Below are 21,309 nucleotides of genomic sequence, written 5' to 3'. Positions count from 1 at the left end.
GGGCAGTGAAATGTGGCTCTTTGTCTAGTTCTTCTTAGTGTGCAGGTCTCGATGTCACCAAAACCAATGTTACATTTAACACAAATGGGCAGTTGTGTTGGCATTCTCAACAGAGAGGCTAATGGCTGAATGGGCATGAATAGGGCCCTACCGAATTCCTGGTCCATTTTTTCATAGATTTCATGGTTGTAGCATTTTAAAAAGCTTGAATTTCAGGGTTTCAGATATTTAAATGTTCAGTTTCACAGTGTTGTAACAAAACATGAATAAGTATTTAAAAACGGCAAAGTATATGTAAAGCCCAGACTTTGCATGTCTTAAACTGGGGGTCCCGACCCAAATGGGGATCACAAGGGGGCAGCACCGAAGTAAGGGTGGCAATACTGTGACCCCCTCCTCCGATAATAGCCGAGAGTGGTAAAAGTACACAAGACCAGATTTCATGGGGGACACCAGATTTCAGGATCCGTGACACATTGTTCATGGCCACGAGTTTGGTGGGGCCCGAGGCATGAACCATTCATTTTACCCTCAGAGGTGCTCCTGTCTGCTTTGTACCTGCCCTGTGGCTACACAGAGGAATTTCAATTGCCTTGTCCAGGCACAAAAATTGAACCATACTACTGGAGTTTAAGTGATACGACCCACCTAGTATGGATGCAGTTTTATCTACCCTGGTGAACTCATTCCTGTATGGAAAAGGACACCGGCTACACCAGTATAAAGCACCTTTATACTAATATAACCATAGGCACGCTAGGGGTTGTTCCAGTTCAATCTCTGTTTTGGTAACAAGTCACATCCCTGACCAAAATAGCTATACCAACACAAACCCTGTGTGTCGGATGGGCCAAGGGGCCATCCTTTTTCATTGGCAATAAAAATTCTTTCCTAAAAGCATGAACATCTGTACAGTTGTTTGCGGTTTACCGCCCTATTCAATGTTTCTAATTTTTAAAAATCAGATTTTACAGCTTTCAGAAAGCGTCAGCTCCTAGACTCATAGACTTTGTCAGAAGGAACCATTGTGATCATCTCATCTGACTTCCTGCACATCGCAGGCCACAGAACCTCACCCACTCCTGAAATAGACCCCTAACCTCTGGCTGAGTTACTGCAGTCCTCAAATCATGGTTTAAAGACTTCAAGTTACAGAGAAATTCACCATTTACACTAGTTTAAACCTGCAAGTGACCCGTGTCCCACGCTGCATAGGAAGATAGAAAACCCCACAGGGCCTCTGCAAATCTGACCCACAGGAAAATTCCTTCCCAACCCCAAATTTGACGATCAGTTAGACCCTGAGCATGTGGGCAAGACCTGCCAGGCAGATACCTGGGGAAGAATTCTCTGTATTAACCAGTTTTTGGGTTTTTTTTTAGTTTAGATTTTGATGCATCACTGGTTTTCTTTCTTATATTATTGTTACTCCTTGGATTATTAAAATAGAATATTTAAAATCTAGTTTACTGTTCATTTATTGTTGCATTTCTCTCAGCTTGGACAATGAGAATAAACTAATCTGTTTTGCTGGTTAGTCTGTTTTTCAATCATTCACTTCTAGGCTCTCAGAGCTGGTTAAATCTTTTTGTGATCAACCTTTGAATATAGTGGTGGTGGTTGTTGTTAAATTTTAGCAAAAACAACAACATTATCCAAAAAGTGTTGGCCAGGAGAAATCTTTTAAAAATGGTCTAAGTCCCATTTCCAAAAGTGACTTGGGCCCTTGAGGGCCTAAATCCCATTGGCTTTCAATGAGACTTGAGCCCTGATTTTTATAATTAAGTAGAGATTTTTGGCTGCCAAACAAGAGATACTTTAATACAGACTGGTTTTTCAAAGGGTGGAGGTTCAGCCCTTTCTGAAAATCCGGCTCCTTTCAGGCCCTGGGGATTGGGCACCCAAAATCTCTTGTCACTTTTTAAAATCTTGGTTCTTCAGTGCCTACGTCACTTTTGAAAATGTAACATAGGCTCCTAAATAACTGAAGACTAGTCTAAACACAATACTACTTTGGCTAGAGTTTGTTTGCACAGTCCCTAGCGTGGGTGCAATTATACTGGTATAAAGATGCCTTGTACCAGTATAGTTCATTCCCCTTCCCATACTGGAATAGTTACACTGACATAAAGCATCGTTTATGCCTATGTAACTGCATCCACACTGGCAGAAGCTGCACTGGTTTAACTGTAGCAGGAGAGTTAATGCAGTATAACAGCCCCGTCTCCACCACCACTCCAGTGTGGGCAAGGCCTGAGACTCTGGAAAATGTCTCCCCCTCTCCAGTGCTCATGCACAAGACGGCAATGTCTAAATTACAGACGCTGCCAGAGAATGTTTTTCTTTGAAGTCCTTTCAGTCTGATTTTAAAATCGATGTAGTGAAATAGCATCTGTTGGCTTTCAGTGTTGCTCTTCGGTGGTATAAATGTGGTGGGACAGTGTTCCATTGTCAGATACGCAAGGCTACGCGCAGCTTTTCTAGCTCTGTGTTTGCTGGCCTGCCGTGCCAGTTCCTGTCCCACTCGTGGTGGGAGGCCTGCAGTCTCAGTTGGAAATTACCTCCAGTGTTGATATGCCCCCATGAATAGCTTCCTTATTAGGATAAATGTTAGAGCCTGACCTGAGCCTCTGTAGATTTGTGTAAAGGGTGTAGCTGCTGACTCAGATACCGGACTTGCTGTGTGGTTTTTTTTTTGTTTGTTTGTTTGTTTTTTCTAGGGTGTGGCCAAACCATCCTGTTCCAATTTAACTGTTGGGTATTGGACACACATTGACTTATTTTTAAATGCCAGCACACACTTTGCGGCTCTGCAGCATCGTGGCAAGAGCTTAATAGAAGTGGTCAAGAAAGTCTCGTTTCTGTTCACTAGGATCTTCCCAGAATTGCTAGTCTTTCCACCTCCTTCCCTCGATGATGATTGTTGTTGGCGCCTTTCTGCTTCTTATTTCAGATGATGTTGAAGCTAGACAAATGACAGAAACAAGATGCACACTTTTACCAGTGAGGGTAATTAACCGTTGGAATAATTTACCAGGAGTTGTGGTGGATTCTCCATCACTGGAAATATTTCAATCAATCTTGGATGTTTTTCTAAAAGCAATGCTCTAGTCCAAACAGGAATTAATTCAGGGAAGCCCTATGGCCAGTATCCTACATGAGGTCAGACTAGATGATCACAATGGTCTCTTTCAGCCTTATGACCTACAAATTATTTAGTGTGACCTTGTCTATAACACAAGCTATAGAATTTCAACCAATAATTCCTGCAGTGGAGGGAATTCTTTTTCCCTCATGCACGTGAACACTGAGCCCAGAAACACAGAAACTCTTGAGAGCAAGAGTGTCTCTCTTTGAGAAAGGCCTCCAAACTTGATGGAAAAACCACGCCCCATTACATTCACTGTTACAAAAAAGAAAAACCCTCTTTTCAATTTTCTAACTTGGAGCTCTTGGACTTTATTTTTTAATCTGCTGGGTTATAATGTCTTCCGATATCAGGAATCTTCTCTCTGGTCACTTGGGCCTTGATGATGTAAACATGAATAGAAGACACAGACAAAATAATCAGGATGGGAAGTCCTGTGTCAGGATGGAGCTCATGTAAAAGGCTCAGACTTTGGGTATTTTGGGAGCTCTGCTGCTGAAGCCTGAGCTGACGTAGTATTGCTTACGATAAGCCCGCTGTTTGCTTTTCTGCCATGTCTGACGCTTCCCTACATTTCCTTGTCTCCCGCAGATTGCCTGGAGTTTTTCCTACTGGAGTCCATGGCGTATACATTAAGCCCCTCTCCTGCTGGGCCTATCGGGACCCAGTACTGTGTTTGCAAAGTCGAATTATCCGTGTGCGGCCAAAACCTTCTGGACAGGGACGTGACCTCCAAATCTGACCCGTTTTGTGTCTTATTCATAGACGTCAATGGCAAATGGACAGAGGTGAGTCACACATTGTCTACCCTATGCTGTTTGTGTGTTCATGGGAATAGTCCCACTGAAGCCAATGGCGCTACATGCGTGAGTGAAGTTATGCATGTCCTTAAATGTTTGCCTGATCAGGGCCTGAATGGACAGGAAATACAGAGTGGAGAAACTGTGGCACGGAAGGGTCAAGTGACTCCATTTACAAATGTTCTCTAGACTGAATGGCTCGATCAGTTAAACCCCACTATTTTCACAAACTTCTATGTAATACATTCCTACGTGGGGTAGTTTTGATTTCATCTGAATTCAGTAAAAAGGGGTAATAAAATGAATGCTATTTAAGGAGGGCTGGGTGAACAAGTGCACGTAAAACAAGAAATCACCAGAACCTTCTCCCAATCAGAGCCACAGCTGCTTGTGCCATCGTTGGAACAAGTTAACACTAAAATGTCTTCCGTGTTCCCCTAGGCCTGTCCCTGTAGCCTAGTCAAAATTTGTGGCAGAAGTACTGAAATACACAGACTTTTGTCTTAGTGCTTCCAGCTGGACTGGAAGCAGGAAGTAATGGGAATTGCATGAGAGCTTGTGCCCATGGGATATATATATAGCCCAGTTTTAAAGACAATTGAGGGAGAGATTTTCAAAGCTCTCTAAGCCCAGTTGGACACTTAGTTCCTGTTAAAATTAAGCCAAGTTGTTTGGACAAGTGTCCACGTTTTTGCAGTCCCGTCACCTGAATTGTTTATGGTGTGACATTGCACTCTATATGATCTTATGAAAATATGCTAATGAGTGTGAATATAATGTAACTGGAATATGCTTCATGCAAAAGGTCTCTTTGTAAATTATCATTACAAAGCTTATAATCTACTGAGTGTGGTCATTCAATTTGTATAAATGTAACATTCCTGTATCTGAAACTCGAAATATGAAATATAACTCTGAGGTCCTACTGTAATTATGCAAAGTGTGGGCCATTAATGGTGGCTTGGAATCTTGATGTCTCCCATTAACCAGGACAATTTGGTTGTAAATGGCTCTGTTTACTTGTAAGTCTTCCTGAATACGTGTGCGCAATGAGTGGGTAAGGAAGTCTTACAGTGACATGTGATCATGTCACCTGACCTGGAATCCATCTTTAACCTGGGGCTTTTCCATTTAGAAGGAGGGGTGGGAACCCAGAGGGGGACAAAGGATTCCTGCCTTGTGCAAAAGCTATATAAGGGGGTAGAACAGAACAAAGGGGGCTGCAGTCATGAGAAATCCCCTAGCTACCACCTGAGCTGGAACAAGGACTGTACCGGGGGAAAGGATTGGGCCCAGACTAGAAAGAAGCAAGTCTGTCAAAGACGCTTATTGGAACATTTCTGAGGGTGAGATTTACCTGCATTTAGTTTTCTACTGTATTAGGCTTAGACGTGCATCTTTTGTTTTATTTTGTTTGGTAATTTACTTTGTTCTGTCTGTTATTACTTGGAACCACTTAAATCCTACTTTTTATATGGAGTAGCATCACTTTTTTTACTTAATTATTAACCCAGAGTAAGTATTAATACTGCGGGGGGTGAACAGCTGTGCATATCTCTCTATCAGTGTTTATAGAGGGCGAACAATTTATGGGTTTATCTTGTATAAGCTTTATACGGGGTAAAAAGGATTTATTTGGGGTTTGGATCCCATGGGTAGCTGGGTATCCAAGTACTGGAGACAGGAGCACTTCTTAAGCTGTTTTCAGTTAAGCCTGTAGCTTGTGGGGGACGTGGTTCAGACTTGGATCTGTGTTTGCAGCAGGCAAGCATGTCTGGCTCAAACAAGGGGGGAGGGATAGCTCAGTGGTTTGAGCATTGGCCTGCTAAACCCAGGGTTGTGAGTTCAATCCCTGAGGGGGGCTATTTAGGGATCTGGGCAACTATGGGGGATTGGTCCTGCTTTGAGCAGGGGGTGGGACTAGATGACCTCCTGAGGTCCCTTCCAACCCTGTGATTCTATGATTCTACTGAAGTCCCAAGCTGGCAGGGAAAATGAGCTCAGAGGTAGTCTAGGCACATCAGGTGGCAGTCCCAAAGGGGTTTGTGTGATCCAACCCGTCACGTATGGTCTGTCTGTCTTTTATTTAGACATGGTTGCATGCGTCAGTGCCTTTTCGTGTTTGATCAGTGTTTTTCTTTTAAGAGGAATGATCAGCTAAGCGTGATCATCTCTGGTGGGTATTGGAAACTTCAGAACATTCCCAAGTTTGCCTGAAAGCCTCTGTATTAGGTCGGCACAAGTGATCTTCTCAGACCCGCAAGTGTGGATATGTGAGTTCTCACTGTGATGCGTCTGGTTTCGCTGCTGTTACATTCATCTCGCAGACTTGTCTCATTTATCATTTTGACAAAAATCTTAGAATTGTGATCACAGGGCTCGGAAATGTCAACCTCTGTCATGGCACAGTGAAGGCTTAAAATGATTCCTTAACATTCCAGAGCTGACCGAGTCACGATCCATGGTCCTATGCGACATGTAGAGGCTTGGGGCAATGCTGTCATGATCCCTAATGACTCGAGCCCAATCTGAGCACACTGCAATGCTAATCTAATGCGGTGTCCCGGGTGCCAAGGCCCTCGTTAGAATCCAGAGGTGCCATTCCAAGTTGTATGATGAGCTGTTTGTTTGGAGCCCCAGCCAGGTATGAAACGGCTCTTTTGTTTTGAATTGGCTAGTTATTCGGTCAGTATTGAATGTTACATGATGGTGCAGGTTTGGACTGGTGTATATTGGGTACTGCTGTTGATTTGCATTGTTCAGGGAGTCTCTGGAGGTGGGTTGTGTTTGAATACCTAAGGCCTCATCCGAAGCCCATGGAGGTTAATGGACTGGGGTCAGGCCCTTAATGAATTTCAGATTAATAGTTTGGGAACAGCAGGTGGGGGCCCCTGGGCAAGAAAAAGGAGAGGCACTAAAGTGATGAGGTTCAGTTATATGCTGTGTGAACTGCAGTCCAGTCAGTGACTCACTGGGAAAAGCCTTTGAACTGTTCATGAGTCTTGATCGTGCTTGGCTGGATGAGACGTATGCACCGCACCTGTCACCCTTTATTGGAGGAGACGCTGAGCAGAAGCTACATCTTAACACTGTCGTGGCTTGTTTCTTCGCCATCAGATCCAAACACCCTAGAGCAGGGGTGGGCAAACTTTTTGGCCTGAGGGCCACATCTGTATGGGGAAATTGCATGCAGGGCCAGGAATGTAGGGCTGGGGTGCGGAGCGCAGGAGGGGTGCATCAGGGGATTCAGGGAAGGGGGTTGGAGCGCAGGAGGGGTGCGGAGTGCAGCAGGGGGCTCAAGGCAGGAGGTTGGGGTGCAGGGTGCAGGAGGGGGCTCAGGGCAGGGGGTTGGGGTGCAGGAAGGATTCAGGGTGTGGGCTCCAGGGTGGTAGTGGCACGCAGCAGGGCTAAGGCAGGCTCCCTGTCTGCCCTGGCCCCACGCTGCTCCCAGAAGCGGTCGGCACCATGTTCCTGCGGCCCCTGGGGAAGAGGGGGGGACAGAGGGCTCTGCGTGCTGCCCTCGCCTGTGGGTACCTCCCCCGAAGCTCTCATTGGCTGTGGTTCCCCGTTCCCGGCCAATGGGAGCTGCGGGGGGTGGTGCTTGCAGCCAAGGGCAGCACACGGCGCCCTCTGCTCCCCCTTCCCCCAGGGGCCACAGGGACGTGATGCTGGCTGCTTCTGGCGTGGGGCCAGGGCAGGCAGGGAGCCTGCCTGAGCCCTGCTGGGCCATGGGGCTGGCAATCCTGCGGGCTGGATCCAAAGCCCTGACTGGCCAGATCCGGCCTGCAGGCCGTAGTTTGCTCACCCCTGCCCTATAGCCTTATAGCTCATGTCACAACTAACATCCTTGGGGAGAACAGAACTAAAACCAAGTTATTTCCCTGCTGTAGTTTGACGGGTCTAGGAAAGTTGAGAGGAAATCTGAGAGTGTGAAATCTTATCCATTTGTGCTGGACGTTGTACAGACCTGAAGTAGGAGGGTTGTGGCAACAAAGAGCCTATCTGCTAAAGAAGGACAAGATCAAAAACTCAAGTGGGAGGAGGGGGAAGATATGGTTAACCATTTTCAGAAGACAAGGTTGCATAGATTAGCGATGTGCGTTATTTGAAGGCTTATCCTGTTATCAAGAAGCCTGTTTCCAAAGGCACACGTGGAGGAGGAGAAAACATAAGCTGTAAACCTAGAGGGAGAGAACTAGAATATCACTTCCACTCCTTTTAGCACATCTGGGAAAATGCTCATAGCAGCTAGGCAGCATACCTTGTAGAGGTTAGCAGCTCTTGGGCAGTTTCTTTTGCAAATAATAATGTTACCCATCAGCAAGGGCCAGCTGAGGTTCCTTAAAGAGAAACACGCTGCCCCGCGCATGTTGAAAATCAGCGTTAGCAGCATGATTCCTCCTGGTGGGTTGATGAGCAGAGAACTGCCTTCATTTACTCCCTTTGCCACCCCTTAAATTGAGGCTGTGTGCCCTCCCCATGGCAGGGCCTGCAAACATGAGTTTGTTCTGGGAGAAAAGGAACTCCAGCATCCACCCAGCCCTGTGACAGTGGAACAAAGATCTCTAATTTGTTCCCCCTTAAAAATGCAAAGCACAGAGAGCCATTGTGTGGTCTTGTTTCAAGCACTCTGCCTCTGCAGTATGAAGCTGCTAATGAAACTAATAGTGTGTGAATTGGATGAATTATTTGATGATTTAAGTCCGTTCTGGCCAGATTCCAAGGATCTACCATCCAAAAAAATAAAAAAAGAAGCCCCAGCCAAACATATACTCTGCTGAAAACAGGCCTCAGACTGGAATGCAGCACTAGGGAACATCGCACACATAGGAATACTTACAATCCCTTTGGGCACTGTTTGTGTTTGATAAGCAGGACGTACCTGGCCCAACTCAAGGGCTGGGGAGGAAGGATCTTGGCAACTTCCTAGGAGCTATGGGACCACTTGCGTAAGAGGGACAATGCTGCAGGTCTCCTCGTCCTTCACATGGAGACTACAGGCCCTAACATGTAAGGGTCCTTCTTGATCTGGACAGTCTTCCTTGTGGATGGAGGCAGACCATTGCATGCTAGGAGTTGTGATCTGCATGGGTTGAACCTTTGCATTTATAGATGAGAGCTACTGCAGGTTGGATTGCAGAATACCATGGACTTCACTGTAGATATGGAGTGTCTTATAGACTTGCCATAGTTAGACAGCTCTCTGTTAAGACCACCAGAAAACCAACCCCAGTTTCTCTCTCTCCTATCCCCTGGGATTGAGGTGGATGTTCCCCTCTTTATAGTAGAGGTTCCTGCAGCTCTTTAGAACCAAGAGTTCACCACTTTCTAAAGGGCAGCCTTTGGTCTTTCTTTGGTGTCTGGTCCCTATTTAGAGAACACGTTGCTCTGAGGAATTATGGGCAGCCTGTCCCCTTGTCACAATGGCGTGGGAGTTTTGCGTTTTTAAATTACAACCCAAGATTGTGCATATGAAACGTGTTGGCTCAGTGTTCAACAAAAGCCGTGAAGAAGGCACGGGGCCAAGATGTTTGTACGAGGAACTGCTGGTTTATTTTTGATTCTGAGGGATGCAGTGTGTTGGAAGACTTTTCCTTATGTAACAAGTCGCTGAATGGAAAAATCATAAACAGCACGGGGAGAATTGTGGAGACATTCGCTTCTAACCTGTAGGTCACTGCTTTGAATTAGGTCCAGGCCAGTAGTGGTAGAAGATAATTAATAGCTATGGACAGGTACCACTCTGTGCCTTAAGTGGAACAAGTAGATTGTCCCTGAGGACAGGAGTCCCCACCAAAAAAACATTGACAATTGGAACGAATTGGACTGACAGCAGGAAGATCTTGGCAAAGAAGCCGATGAATGAACTGGGTTACTGGGTTATAGCCTGAACTATCCTTAGCTCCTAGAGTTGGTCCCTTCAAGTCAGGGTTGAGGAACTTTGATGGGGCACCCTGGGTGGGGTATGGGAATCTTTCACTGCCATGTTGTACCTGTTCTGTGAGGCTAAAGAAGATCTTAAGTCTCCAGGGCTCTGAATTCTCAGCACCCTTCCACAGTACTAAAATTCCATTTAAATCGAAAGCAAAAACCCATCTGTCTTGAATTTTTTTTACTGATGCTAATGCGGTGATCTGGGTTAGATTCACAGGATTTCTAATCTTGTCATGCAGTGTCTCTTTAACCTGCCATAATTCTAAAGTCCTCTTTTGCTGTCGATAAGATTGTGTCAGATGGCTTCAACACCAGCTTCCTTTACGACGTAATCAAATGTGTGTGGTTTATTTTTTGCTTCTGCTTTTTTTAGCTCCTGTTACTTTGCGAAATACACTATAGAGAGTTGTTCTTGAAAGGGCAGTGTCGGGGTTCCTTCCCCACTCTGAACTCTAGGGTACAGATGTGGGGACCTGCATGAAAAACCCCCTAAGCTTATTCTTACCAGCTTAGGTTAAAACTTCCCCAAGGTACAAACTATTTTTCCTTTTGTCCCTGAACTTTATTGCTGCCACCACCAAGCGTCTAATAAAAATATAAGAGGGAAAGAGCCCGCTTGGAAACGTCTTTCCCCCCCAAAATCCTCCCAAACCCTACACCCCCTTTCCTGGGGAAGGCTTGATAAAAATCCTCACCAAATTGCATAGGTGAACACAGACCCAAACTCTTGGATCTTAAGAACAATGAAAAAAGCAATCAGGTTCTTAAAAGAAGAATTTTAATTGAAGAAAAAGTAAAAGAATCACCTCTGTAAAATCAGGAGGGTAAATACCTTACAGGGTAATCAGATTCAAAACATAGAGAATCCCTCTAGGCAAAACCTTAAGTTACAAAAAGACACAAACAGGAATATCGATTCCATTCAGCACAGCTTATTTTATCAGCCATTTAAACAAAACAGAATCTAATGCATATCTAACAAGATTGCTTACTAACTCTTTACAGGAGTTCTGACCTGCATTCTTGCTCTGGTCCTGGCAAAAAAAAAAGAAAAAAAAAAGAAAAAACCCACACAAACAGAGAGAGCCCTTTGTCCCCCTTCCTCCCCCCCCCCCCATCTTTGAAAGTATCTTGTCTCCTCATTGGTCATTTTGGTCAGGTTCCAGCGAGGTTGTCTTAGCTTCTTAACCTTTTACAGGTGAAAGGGTTTTTCCTCTGGCCAGAAGGGATTTAAAGGTGTTTACCCTTCCTTTTATATTTATGGCAGGCAGTTTCTGAGACACTCTGCTTTTGAGGAGTCAGCGAAGGTCAGCACATTGCTAAACTTTGCTGCTAGTCCCTGGGCTGCCTCCAGCTGGAAAGGGGCAATGGTCACTGCTCCTGAATGCTGAATGTTCGGGTTTAGAGAGCAGCTGGCTGGTATCCACAAATGGGGGTGGGGGGACAGGGACCTGGGACTGGCCAGTGTTACTCCCAGTAAGGCACTGCTGTGGCAACAAGAAGGTTTTGCCCTAGTATTTTCAGGTTTGTCTGGATACAGGACGGTCACTGGGCTGACGTAGCTTTGGGGACCCTCGGCATATCATCGTGTGATCTTGTGCCCTGATCACGTTGCAGTACCCTATACGATGTAAATGTTCTGTGATTGCAATGGAAGGACGAGTCGAGACTCTGTGTGTGTGTGTGTGTGTAATGGGGTTGAAGTGATGAACTCCCTTATAGGAGGAGGCATAGGTGGGAGAAACCATGAAGTTGAAACGCCTTCAGAATGTAGGTAAAATCCGTCAGTAATCCCCCACTAACGATCAATCCAGATGACGACAATGGCGCTATAGTTAAGCGGAAGAAATATCCCCAGACTTGGTGCCTGCAATGTCTTAACATGCGGTGCCAGAACCAACAAAGATTGCGATTCAGTGTTTCTAGCAGTCAGATTGGTTCCTAGGTGCCATGATTCTGTCTCACTAAGCTTAACAGGCGCTGAAAATTTGCCGTGAATCAGCCTTTGAAAAAACACAAGCCAAGGAGCTACATAAAAATTAGTCATGTCTTAATTAAACTTTCCATTGAACTGATGTCATGTTGCTCTGACCATAAAGGAGCCGCTGCAAGATGCAATGAGGCACGCTGATGAATGCCATTCCTGGTGTGCCCTGGAGAGAACGTCTGGCTGCTTTTGTGCCACTCCTGCACAGGTCACCTCCTATTGATAGAGACCCCGTGACTTGCTTGGAGTCTCATCCTGCAGTTTCTATCCTGTCCCCGCTTTGCATTTCATAGCCTGGACTGTCGGATCATGTGCAGCAGCAGCAACGTGGCCAATCCTTCTTTTGCACTGGAAGTGGCTCACAAAGGGTTCTGCCCCAAGGAGCTAGCGGACCCATGCAGATACGGGGCCAGATTTTCAAACGCCCAGCACCCACACCTGGAGCCAGAGTTTTCAAAAGCACTCACTCGCTGAGCTGTTTTGAAACTCCAGCTGCGTACTTGGGTGCCTAAAATGGCAGCTGAAGCTCTGTTGAAAATCCGGTCTGACATATCCAAGTCAAACACCAGAAGGCATGGAGAGACATAGGACCAAATTTCAGACCTGGTGTAAGCAGGAGCAGCTCCTTGGTCCCTGTTCTGTGTTTCCCTCTCTCGCCTCAGGGTTAGAGATGAGGAGTTCTGGCTCCTCAGCCTCCATTCTTCCCCTTCTCTCTCTTGGGGGTGTTAAAGTGAGGCTCTGCAGACTCTGGACTGGCCCTCCCTTTTAGGTTCATCACCCTGCCAGCTCAAGCTTTCCTTAGACCCCCATAACAACGCTCCCCAGTTGTTGAGGACTATGGAACATCTATCTCCCTTCTGCTGCTATGGAGCTTTAAATTTGTGTTCATCCTGGGCAGGCTCCGTTACTTGGGGAACTTTTCCTCATTTTCTGCTTGTAATTCAAGGTGCTCTACTTGGCCCACGCAGAAATCTTTATTTAGTCTGTTGCTCTTTCTGGGACAGATTAAAAATCTAGAACTTCTCTTCCATGTTTGGACCCAAATGACTCTTTCCATTGGGTTAACTCTTTGCAGGACTAAAATAATTCCATAAAGGTTAAGGAAAGAAAAGGAGAGAGGTGGTTTTCTCCTGTGTCCTGGCTGTGTTATGAGAAGGGGGTTGTACTTGGTAATGGGTCACTGCCAGGTTTGAAGGGTACCTTTGTGATACCAACAATCCAACCGTTTGCCAAAGGACCAGAAGGTGGCCCACCTGCATTTGGGTGCGCATTGCAGCGTAACAGACAGATTATAATATTGTCGGCTCTAGACCTGGTCTAAGGGAAGCTTTCCGCCTGTGAATGCGGTAAAGCCGTCTTTTTCAAAGTGCTTGGAAATACTGTACAGCAGTCGGCCGGGATGAGAGCAGAACTTCTGATCTCATGGCGCCCAGGTCCTTGCAGCAGCCCCTAGGTTAATGGGAAGTCTCTTTAAATTTGTGGAAAGGGGCTGTGATCAGGGTCTCAGGGGAGCCAAGTGAGGTCATAGAATCCTAGAATATCAGGGTTGGAAGGGACCTCAGGAGGTCCTCTAGTCCAACCCCCTGCTCAAAGCAGGACCAATCCCCACTCAATTAGGTCACTTACTTAGGGTGCACTGCAAAGAATGGGGCAAACAATCCCTAAAGCTGATGGAGATTCCAATACTTTGATTTACCAAGCCAGCACAAAACAGGCTCTATAATACCTCATTGGTTACCCAGAAGCCAGCAACACAGTTCCCTTAAAGCAACCCAGCTTTAGGCCTCCACCCAGACACCCAAGTCAAATATGATGAGGATTACTGAAAATCTTATTGATCATATAGAAAAGTTCTACCAATCCCAAAGGATCGGACACATTACCTCCCAGGTTAATGAATACTCCAGATCTTATCCAAATCATAGAATCATAGAATATCAGGGTAGGAAGGGACCTCAGGAGGTCATCTAGTCCAACACCCCGCTCAAAGCAGGACCAATCCCCAACTAAATCATCCCAGCCAGGGCTTTGTCAAGCTGGGCCTTAAAAACCTGGAGATTCCACCACCTCCCTCAGTAACGCATTCCAGTGCTTCACCACCCTTCTAGTGAAAAAGCTTTTCCTAATATCCAACCTAAACCTCCCCCACTGCAACTTGAGACCATTACTCCTTGTTCTGTCATCAGCTACCACTGAGAACAGTCTAGATCCATCCTCTTTGGAACCCCCTTTCAGGTAGTTGAAAGCAGCTATCAAATCCCCCTTCATTCTTCTCTTCCGCAGACTAAACAATCCCAGTTCCCTCAGCCTCTCCTCATAAGTCATGTGTTCCAGTCCTCTAATAATTTTTGTTGCCCTCAGCTGGACTCTTTCCAATTTTTCCACATCCTTGTTGTAGTGTACTCCAGATGAGGCCTCACCAATGTCGAATAGAGGGGAACGATCACGTTCCTCGATCTGCTGGCAATGCCCCTACTTTTACATCCCAAAATGCCATTGGCCTTCTTGGCAACAAGGGCACACTGTTGACTCATATCCAGCTTCTCGTCCACTGTAACCCCTAGGTCCTTTTCTGCAGAACTGCTACCGAGCCATTCGGTCCCTAGTCTGTAGTGGTGCATGGGATTCTTCCGTCCTAAGTGCAGGACTCTGCACTTGTCCTTGCTGAACCTCATCAGATTTCCTTTGGCCCAATCTTCCAATTTGTCTAGGTCCCTCTGTATCCTATCCCTACCTTCCAGCGTATCTACCTCTCCTCCCAGTTTAGTGTCATCTGCAAACTTGCTGAGGGTGCAATCCACGCCATCCTTCAGATCATTTATGAAGATATGGAAGAAAACCGGCCCGAGGACCGACCCTTGGGGCACTCCACTTGATACCGGCTGCCATCTAGACATGGAGCCATTGATCACTACCCGTTGAGCCCGACAATCTAGCCAACTTTCTATCCACCTTATAGTCCATTCATCCAGCCCATACTTCTTTAATTTGCTGACAAGAATACTGTGGGAGACAGTGTCAAAAGCTTTGCTAAAGTCAAGGAACAACACGTCCACCACTTTCCCCTCATCCACAGAGCCAGTTATCTCGTCATAGAAGGCAATTCGATTAGTCAGGCATGACTTGCCATTGGTGAATCCATGCTGACTGTTCCTGATCACTTTCCTCTCCTTTAAGTGCTTCAGAATTGATTCCTTGAGGACCTGCTTCGCGATTTTTCCAGGGACTGAGATGAGGCTGACTGGCCTGTAGTTCCCAGGATCCTCCTTCTTCCCTTTTTTAAAGATGGGCACTACATTAGCCTTTTTCCAGCCATCCGGGACTTCCCTGGATCGCCATGAGTTTTCAAAGATAATGGCCAATGGCTCTGCAATCACATCCGCCAACTCCTTTAGCACTCTCGGATGCAGCGCATCTGGCCCCATGAACTTGTGCTTGTCCAGCTTTTCTAAATAGTCCCGAACCACTTCTTTCTCCACAGAGGGCTGGTCACCTCCTCCCCATGCTGTGCTGCCCACTGCAGTAGTCTGGGAGCTGACCTTGTTCATGAAGACAGAGGCAAAAAAAGCATTGAGTACATTAGCTTTTTCCACATCCTCTGTCACTAGGTTGCCTCCCTCATTCAGTAAAGGGCCCACACTTTCCTTGACTTGCTTCTTGTTGCTAACATACCTGAAGAAACCCTTCTTGTTACTCTAACATGTCTTGCTAGCTGCAACTCCAGGTGTGATTTGGCCTTCCTGATTTCACTCCTGCATGCCTGAGCAATATTTTTATTCTCTTCCCTGGTTATTTGTCCAATCTTCTGCTTCTTGTAAGCTTCTTTTTTGTGTTTAAGATCAGCAAGGATTTCACTGTTAAGCCAAGCTGGTCGCCTGCCATATTTACTATTCCTTCTACACATCGGGATGGTTTGTCCCTGTAACCTCAATAAGGATTCTTTAAAATACAGCCAGCTCTCCTGGACTCCTTTCCCCCTCATATTATTCTCCCAGGGGATCCTGCCCATCAGTTCCCTGAGGGAGTCAAAGTCTGCTTTTCTGAAGTCCAGGGTTCGTATTCTGCTGCTCTCCTTTCTTCCCTGTGTCAGGATCCTGAACTCAACCATCTCATGGTCACTGCCTCCCAGGTTCCCATCCACTTTTGCTTCCCCTACTAATTCTTCCCAGTTTGTGAGCAGCCGGTCAAGAAGAGCTCTGCCCCTAGTTGGTTCCTCCAGCACTTGCACCAGGAAATTGTCCCCTACGCTTTCCAAAAACTTCCTGGATTGTCTGTGCACTGCTGTATTGCTCTCCCAGCAGATATCAGGGTGATTGGAGTCTCCCATGAGAACCAGGGCCTGTGATCTAGTAACTTCTGTGAGTTGCCAGAAGAAAGCCTCGTCCACCTCATCCCCCTGGTCCAGTGGTGTATAGCAGACTCCCACCACGACATCACCCTTGTTGCTCACACTTCTAAACTTAATCCAGAGACACTCAGGTTTTTCTGCAGTTTCATACTTGAGCTCTGAGCAGTCATACTGCTCCCATATATACAGTGCAACTCCCCCACCTTTTCTGCCCTGCCTGTCCTTCCTGAACAGTTTATATCCATCCATGACAGTACTCCAGTCATGTGAGTTATCCCACCAAGTTTCTGTTATTCCAGTCACATCATAATTCCTTGACTGTGCCAGGACTTCCAGTTCTCCCTGCTTGTTTCCCAGGCTTCTTGCATTTGTGTATAGGCACTTGAGATAACTCGCTGATCGTCCCTCCTTCTCAGTATGAGGCAGGAGACCTGCCCTCTCGCGCGCTCCTGCTCGTGCTTCCTCCCGGTATCCCACTTCCCCACTTACCTCAGGGCTCTCCTTCCCCCGGTGAACCTAGTTTAAAGCCCTCCTCACTAGGTTAGCCAGCCTGCTTGCGAAGATGCTCTTCCCTCTCTTCGTTAGGTGGAGCCCGTCTCTGCCTAGCACTCCTCCTTCTTGGAACACCATCCCATGGTCAAAGAATTCAAAGCCTTCTCTCCGACACCACCTGCGTAGCCATTGGTTGACTTCCACGATTCAACGGTCTCTACCCCGGCCTTTTCCTTCCACGGGGAGGATGGACGAGAAGACCACTTGCACCTCAAACTCCTTTATCCTTCTTCCCAGAGCCATGTAGTGTGCAGTGATCTGCTCAAGGTCATTCTGGGCAGTATCATTGGTGCCCACATGGAGAAGCAGGAAGGGGTAGCAATCCAAGGGCTTGATGAGTCTCGGCAGTCTCTCCGTCACATTGTGAATCCTAGCTCCTGGCAAGCAGCAGACTTCTCAGTTTTCCCTGTTGGGGCGGCAGATAGATGACTCAGTCCCCCTGAGGAGAGAGTCCCCGACCACCACCACCCACCTCCTTCTCTTGGGAGCGGTGGTCGTGGAACCCCCAACCCTAGGACAGTGCATCTCCTGCCTTCCAATTGGCGGAGTCTCCTTCTGTTCCCTTCCCTCAGATGTATCATCTAGTCCACTCTCCACATTAGTACCTGTGGAGAGAACATGAAAACGGTTACTTACCTGTATCTGCGTTGCTGGTACATGGACGCTCCCCTTTCTTCTTCTGGAGGTCACATGCTGCCAAATTTCTTCACCGTCCTCCTGTCCCCACTCCGCAGCCTGCTCTGAATCTTCAGAACGTTGTGCCCGTAGAAGCATGTCCTGACGTCTGTCCAGGAAATCTTCAGTTTCTCTTATGCAACGCTTACAGCCAATTCTCATTAACTAAACTAAAATTTATTAAAGAGAGTGTGTATTGGTTAAAGGATTAGTACAGATACAGACATGAGTACAGTTCTTGAGATTGAATTCATATTAGAGATGGCGAGCATTATAGTTGCAAAGAGTTCTTTCAGAATTAGTTCATAGGTTATAGTCCAATCTTCATATTCAGGGTGTTCCAGCTTATGACTGTGATCTCAGCCTTTGGACTTAAGCTTCTCCTGCCTGAAGCATCAAGCAGGTCTGAGATCGAAAGAATTGGGATCAAAAGGTCTTTTATACAGTACCAGGCCTTCTGTGACCGCTCAGAGTCCTTTGGCAAACAATAAGCAATTATGGGGACTTCTGAAGTAGATCCATTTCCTAAGGATCGCTGGTAATCATCCACACAGATTAACATAAGGCAATTGCCCGTTTTCCATTGTTTTCAGGTGATTTGCTTTACATTTCAAAGAGAGACAAACACAGCTATATCCTATGTTTACAGTTCATTTAAATGTTAAAATTCCCTTTTGATCTCTGAATCAATAGCTATAGTGACAAACAGGAACTGTCTGTTTACATGGCTAACATATGAGTACACACATACAATTAGTATCCCCTCCAATTTCTAACAATATAGGTTTGTATTTCAAAGTTCTAGCCTATCTACCATAGAGTGGCTCTAATTACCACTCACATGCCTCTAATGGTTGACTCTGTCATTTATCCTGCAGGATGCTTAACCCTTTCTGGCCACATATCACACTTTGTATGAGGTTTGTTGCAATGATATAACAGTGGTAGCAACAATGATCTGCATGGTCCTATTTTAATTGGATCACGTTACCTTTGTAGCACAGATGAGTAGGCAGCCTGGTCCAGTTGAGAGATGTTCTTCAAAATCTGGAACAACTGGGAGGTGTGATTAGAGGTGTTTGGAGCCGTAAATAACTTCTATTATTAGAGGGATCAATAACCCTGTACAGTTTGGTATTGGAGCAGTTCCCTAGCCCCCAGAGGGCCCTTCTGTAATATCAAGACTCAAATAACTAACCGTTTGGGATCAGCTTAACCCAATAGCTGATGAGGATCCCCTTCCTTGAGCCCCTGGCTTTTTTTCCCCAGCATTGCTCCCCATTAGAAACACAACGGTATAATGTAAATCAAACCAGAATTAACTTAGGAAAGTTGCATGGCCTATGCTTATGCAAGAAGTCCGACTAAGTGATCACAGTACCTTTATAATCTATTCATCTTGCTGCAGCTTCTCCATAAATGTCACCTTGTTGGTCCCTGCTAACTTTTTTTCTTCCGCACGGTGTATCTCTTTTCCCACCCTGCCAACAACCGGGCTATTTTCTCCGAGCGAGGCTAGCCCCAGGGGCACAGCTCTGTTCCCCGACCCTCTTCCAGAGGTGCTGTAGTGGTGATAATGTAGAGTTTAAATAACAGTGCTTTTGAGGGTAGTCATTTCAGTGGTCTCCCAAACTGAAGCGCTAATCAGGGTCTTTGGCATCCTAATTAAGGCTGTAGCATTTGCTCAGCACAGTCGTAGGAGTGGTTTGTTGTTGGCTGGGTTTTGCAAGTTGGGAGAAATTATCCGTGGCCTGGTACCCTGTGCTGGTCTCCTCCGCTCACTTTAAACCCATGGATCGGGTCCTCCGGCTGCAGACAGGGTTACTCAGCTCTGCTGCTCCGGGTCTATTGCACGGAGCGAAGCAATGAGGGCAAAATGAGCTCTCTGCAATGTGGTCCACGGGGATTCTGTCTAATCTTGTTACTGAGGCGCCAGTGAAGGTCTTATTTAAAACACAATAAATCAGATGCTAGCAGAAAAACAGGCCCCTCTGGCTTCATGGTTTTGTTGATGCAGTTTGGAATAATACAGAATTCACACCCGGAATAGGGGCCAGATTCCCTGTGGTTTTTGGCCCCCTTACACCGCTAAAACAGCCTAATGGGGAAGTGGAATACACCCTATGAATCAGGTGCCCTGGCCAGTATGGAGTAGCTGGAAAGGCTCTTTATCAGCCCTGCTCCCAGCAGAAGGAGCATTTGGGGGCCATGCACAGGGAGATGGGGAGTGTGGCTGGACTGTTCTGTGCTTGGGCTAGTCTCACCTGGCTGATGGGGTCCCTAGGAGGCAATTGCAGCCTGATCATAAATCTCGGTAGCCTTGTGGCTGCTCTGATTTATGCCGGGGTTCTGGTAGATCCCAGCAGCCCGAAAGATTACAAGGAGTACGAAGGAGACTTAAATCTGTTTTTGTGTCACCTACTGCCACGTTCCTGTGCCGGGACAGAGGAACAGAGAATCAGGGCCTCGGTCTTTTAGATAGGAGTTGAAATCAAGTGAGTGTATGTAAAAATAGCAGGAGATCTTTTTTTTAATCAAAGACAGAGTTCTGGCAAGCCCTAGCCCAATACCAAATTGAGTAACTCAATATCCAGCCCCAAGAGATCAAAAACTGTCAGGTCCGAAAAAAAATTTGAGATTGGCTTAAAAATAATAATTTCTGGTTTCTGACCCTTTAGGGAGCTGTCACTTCACATTTTCAAGCCTTTCTCCACAATCACGAAGGCTGGAAACGTACGTTTTTAATTTTAAATGAAAGCTGAGATTCCCGTGCAATCTCCTGATTCCAGCAGCTGGGGGGTCTAAGAAACCCATCTGATATCATGAGATTTGCGATAAAAATCACAGCAGCTGGCATCGCTGTAAATCCTATTTTCTGCAGGATCAGCTGGCTCCATAGCTTCATTTCCTGTCCTGCGCTGTGTAGCGTTGCTCTGAGCTGTTAAAACAGCTGCTGTGTTCCATCCAAGGGGTGACTGCATTTCAGTGGTGGGGGAGAAGGTTTCTGTATGGCTGCATGTGGTTGGTGGAGTGGCCTGTTTTAGGGTTTTGTGCGGCCATCCATCACCATAGTACCTGAGTGCCTTCCTTGTGGGTCAACAGCAGGAGTGAAGTCCCTGGTGTATTTCGTGGGGTCTCTGGCACTCCTCCCTTTTTAGAACAAACCCTCTGCTTGGGTTTTTTAGATTTTATTACTATCCCCTGTGTGTTGGTTGGTAGGGTTTTAATGGGTAGAAATCTGGGGTCCTTCAGTACGGAGCAAAGCTATTAATATTTAGAATTACAGCAGCATCCAGAGTTCTGCATCAGAAACAGGGCCCCATTGTGCTGGATAATACTCCTCACATGTTGCTGATCATTTGATTTTTTCATCTTCCCAGCGGGTGCAGCAGGGAGCTATTTTGAGATAATATTAGTTTACTCCACATGTTTTCCTGGCAATTAAGATGGAATAAGTTACTGCCTCATATAGACCAACTCTGCGTGTATTTTTAGCAAAATTACCATATTTCCATTCTGTCCCTCCAAAAAGGAAAAAAATCTCTCCTACACTGAATACATTTCAGTGGAACTAAAAGGTGTGTCCTTGTTTCCGCTCCTGTCACCTATCTGTTTGTAGCTTTCCAATGTTTGCAGGCCTTCTGTCTACATTCATTACTCCTGATGAAGCCGGTAGTCTTCGTGGTCCGTGTGGATGAGTGTTTGTGGCAGGTGCTCTTTAGCAGAAGGACGTGTTTGTCTAGTGGTTAGAGCAAGGGACTGCGAGTCAGGAGAATGTAGGTGTCCTGGTCAGGTCTGTACTGCTCGCTTGTGGACGGTGGGGGAGTCACTCAACCTCTCTCTGGTGTCTGTTTCCTAACTTGCA

General features: G+C 46.2%; 1 protein-coding gene across 2 annotated transcripts in view; it reads left to right on the top strand.

The window, feature by feature from the left end:
* The window catches only part of CPNE2 (copine 2), a 151,463-nt gene that overhangs the window by 35,373 nt on the left and 94,781 nt on the right, over nucleotides 1–21,309 (top strand). For both annotated transcript variants that reach the window (XM_084644288.1, XM_084644289.1), the window contains exon 2: nucleotides 3,740–3,936. In XM_084644288.1, the coding sequence (XP_084500414.1) occupies nucleotides 3,769–3,936 (168 nt within the window). In that variant the 5' untranslated portion in view covers nucleotides 3,740–3,768. The remainder of the gene's footprint in view (nucleotides 1–3,739; nucleotides 3,937–21,309) is intronic.

Source organism: Lepidochelys olivacea (assembly GCF_965140295.1).
Source record: "Lepidochelys olivacea isolate rLepOli2 genome assembly, chromosome: 12".
NCBI lineage: Eukaryota > Metazoa > Chordata > Testudines > Cheloniidae > Lepidochelys > Lepidochelys olivacea.
The sequence above is the reverse complement of the archived record's forward strand: the minus strand, read 5'-3'. Positions and strand labels throughout refer to the sequence as shown.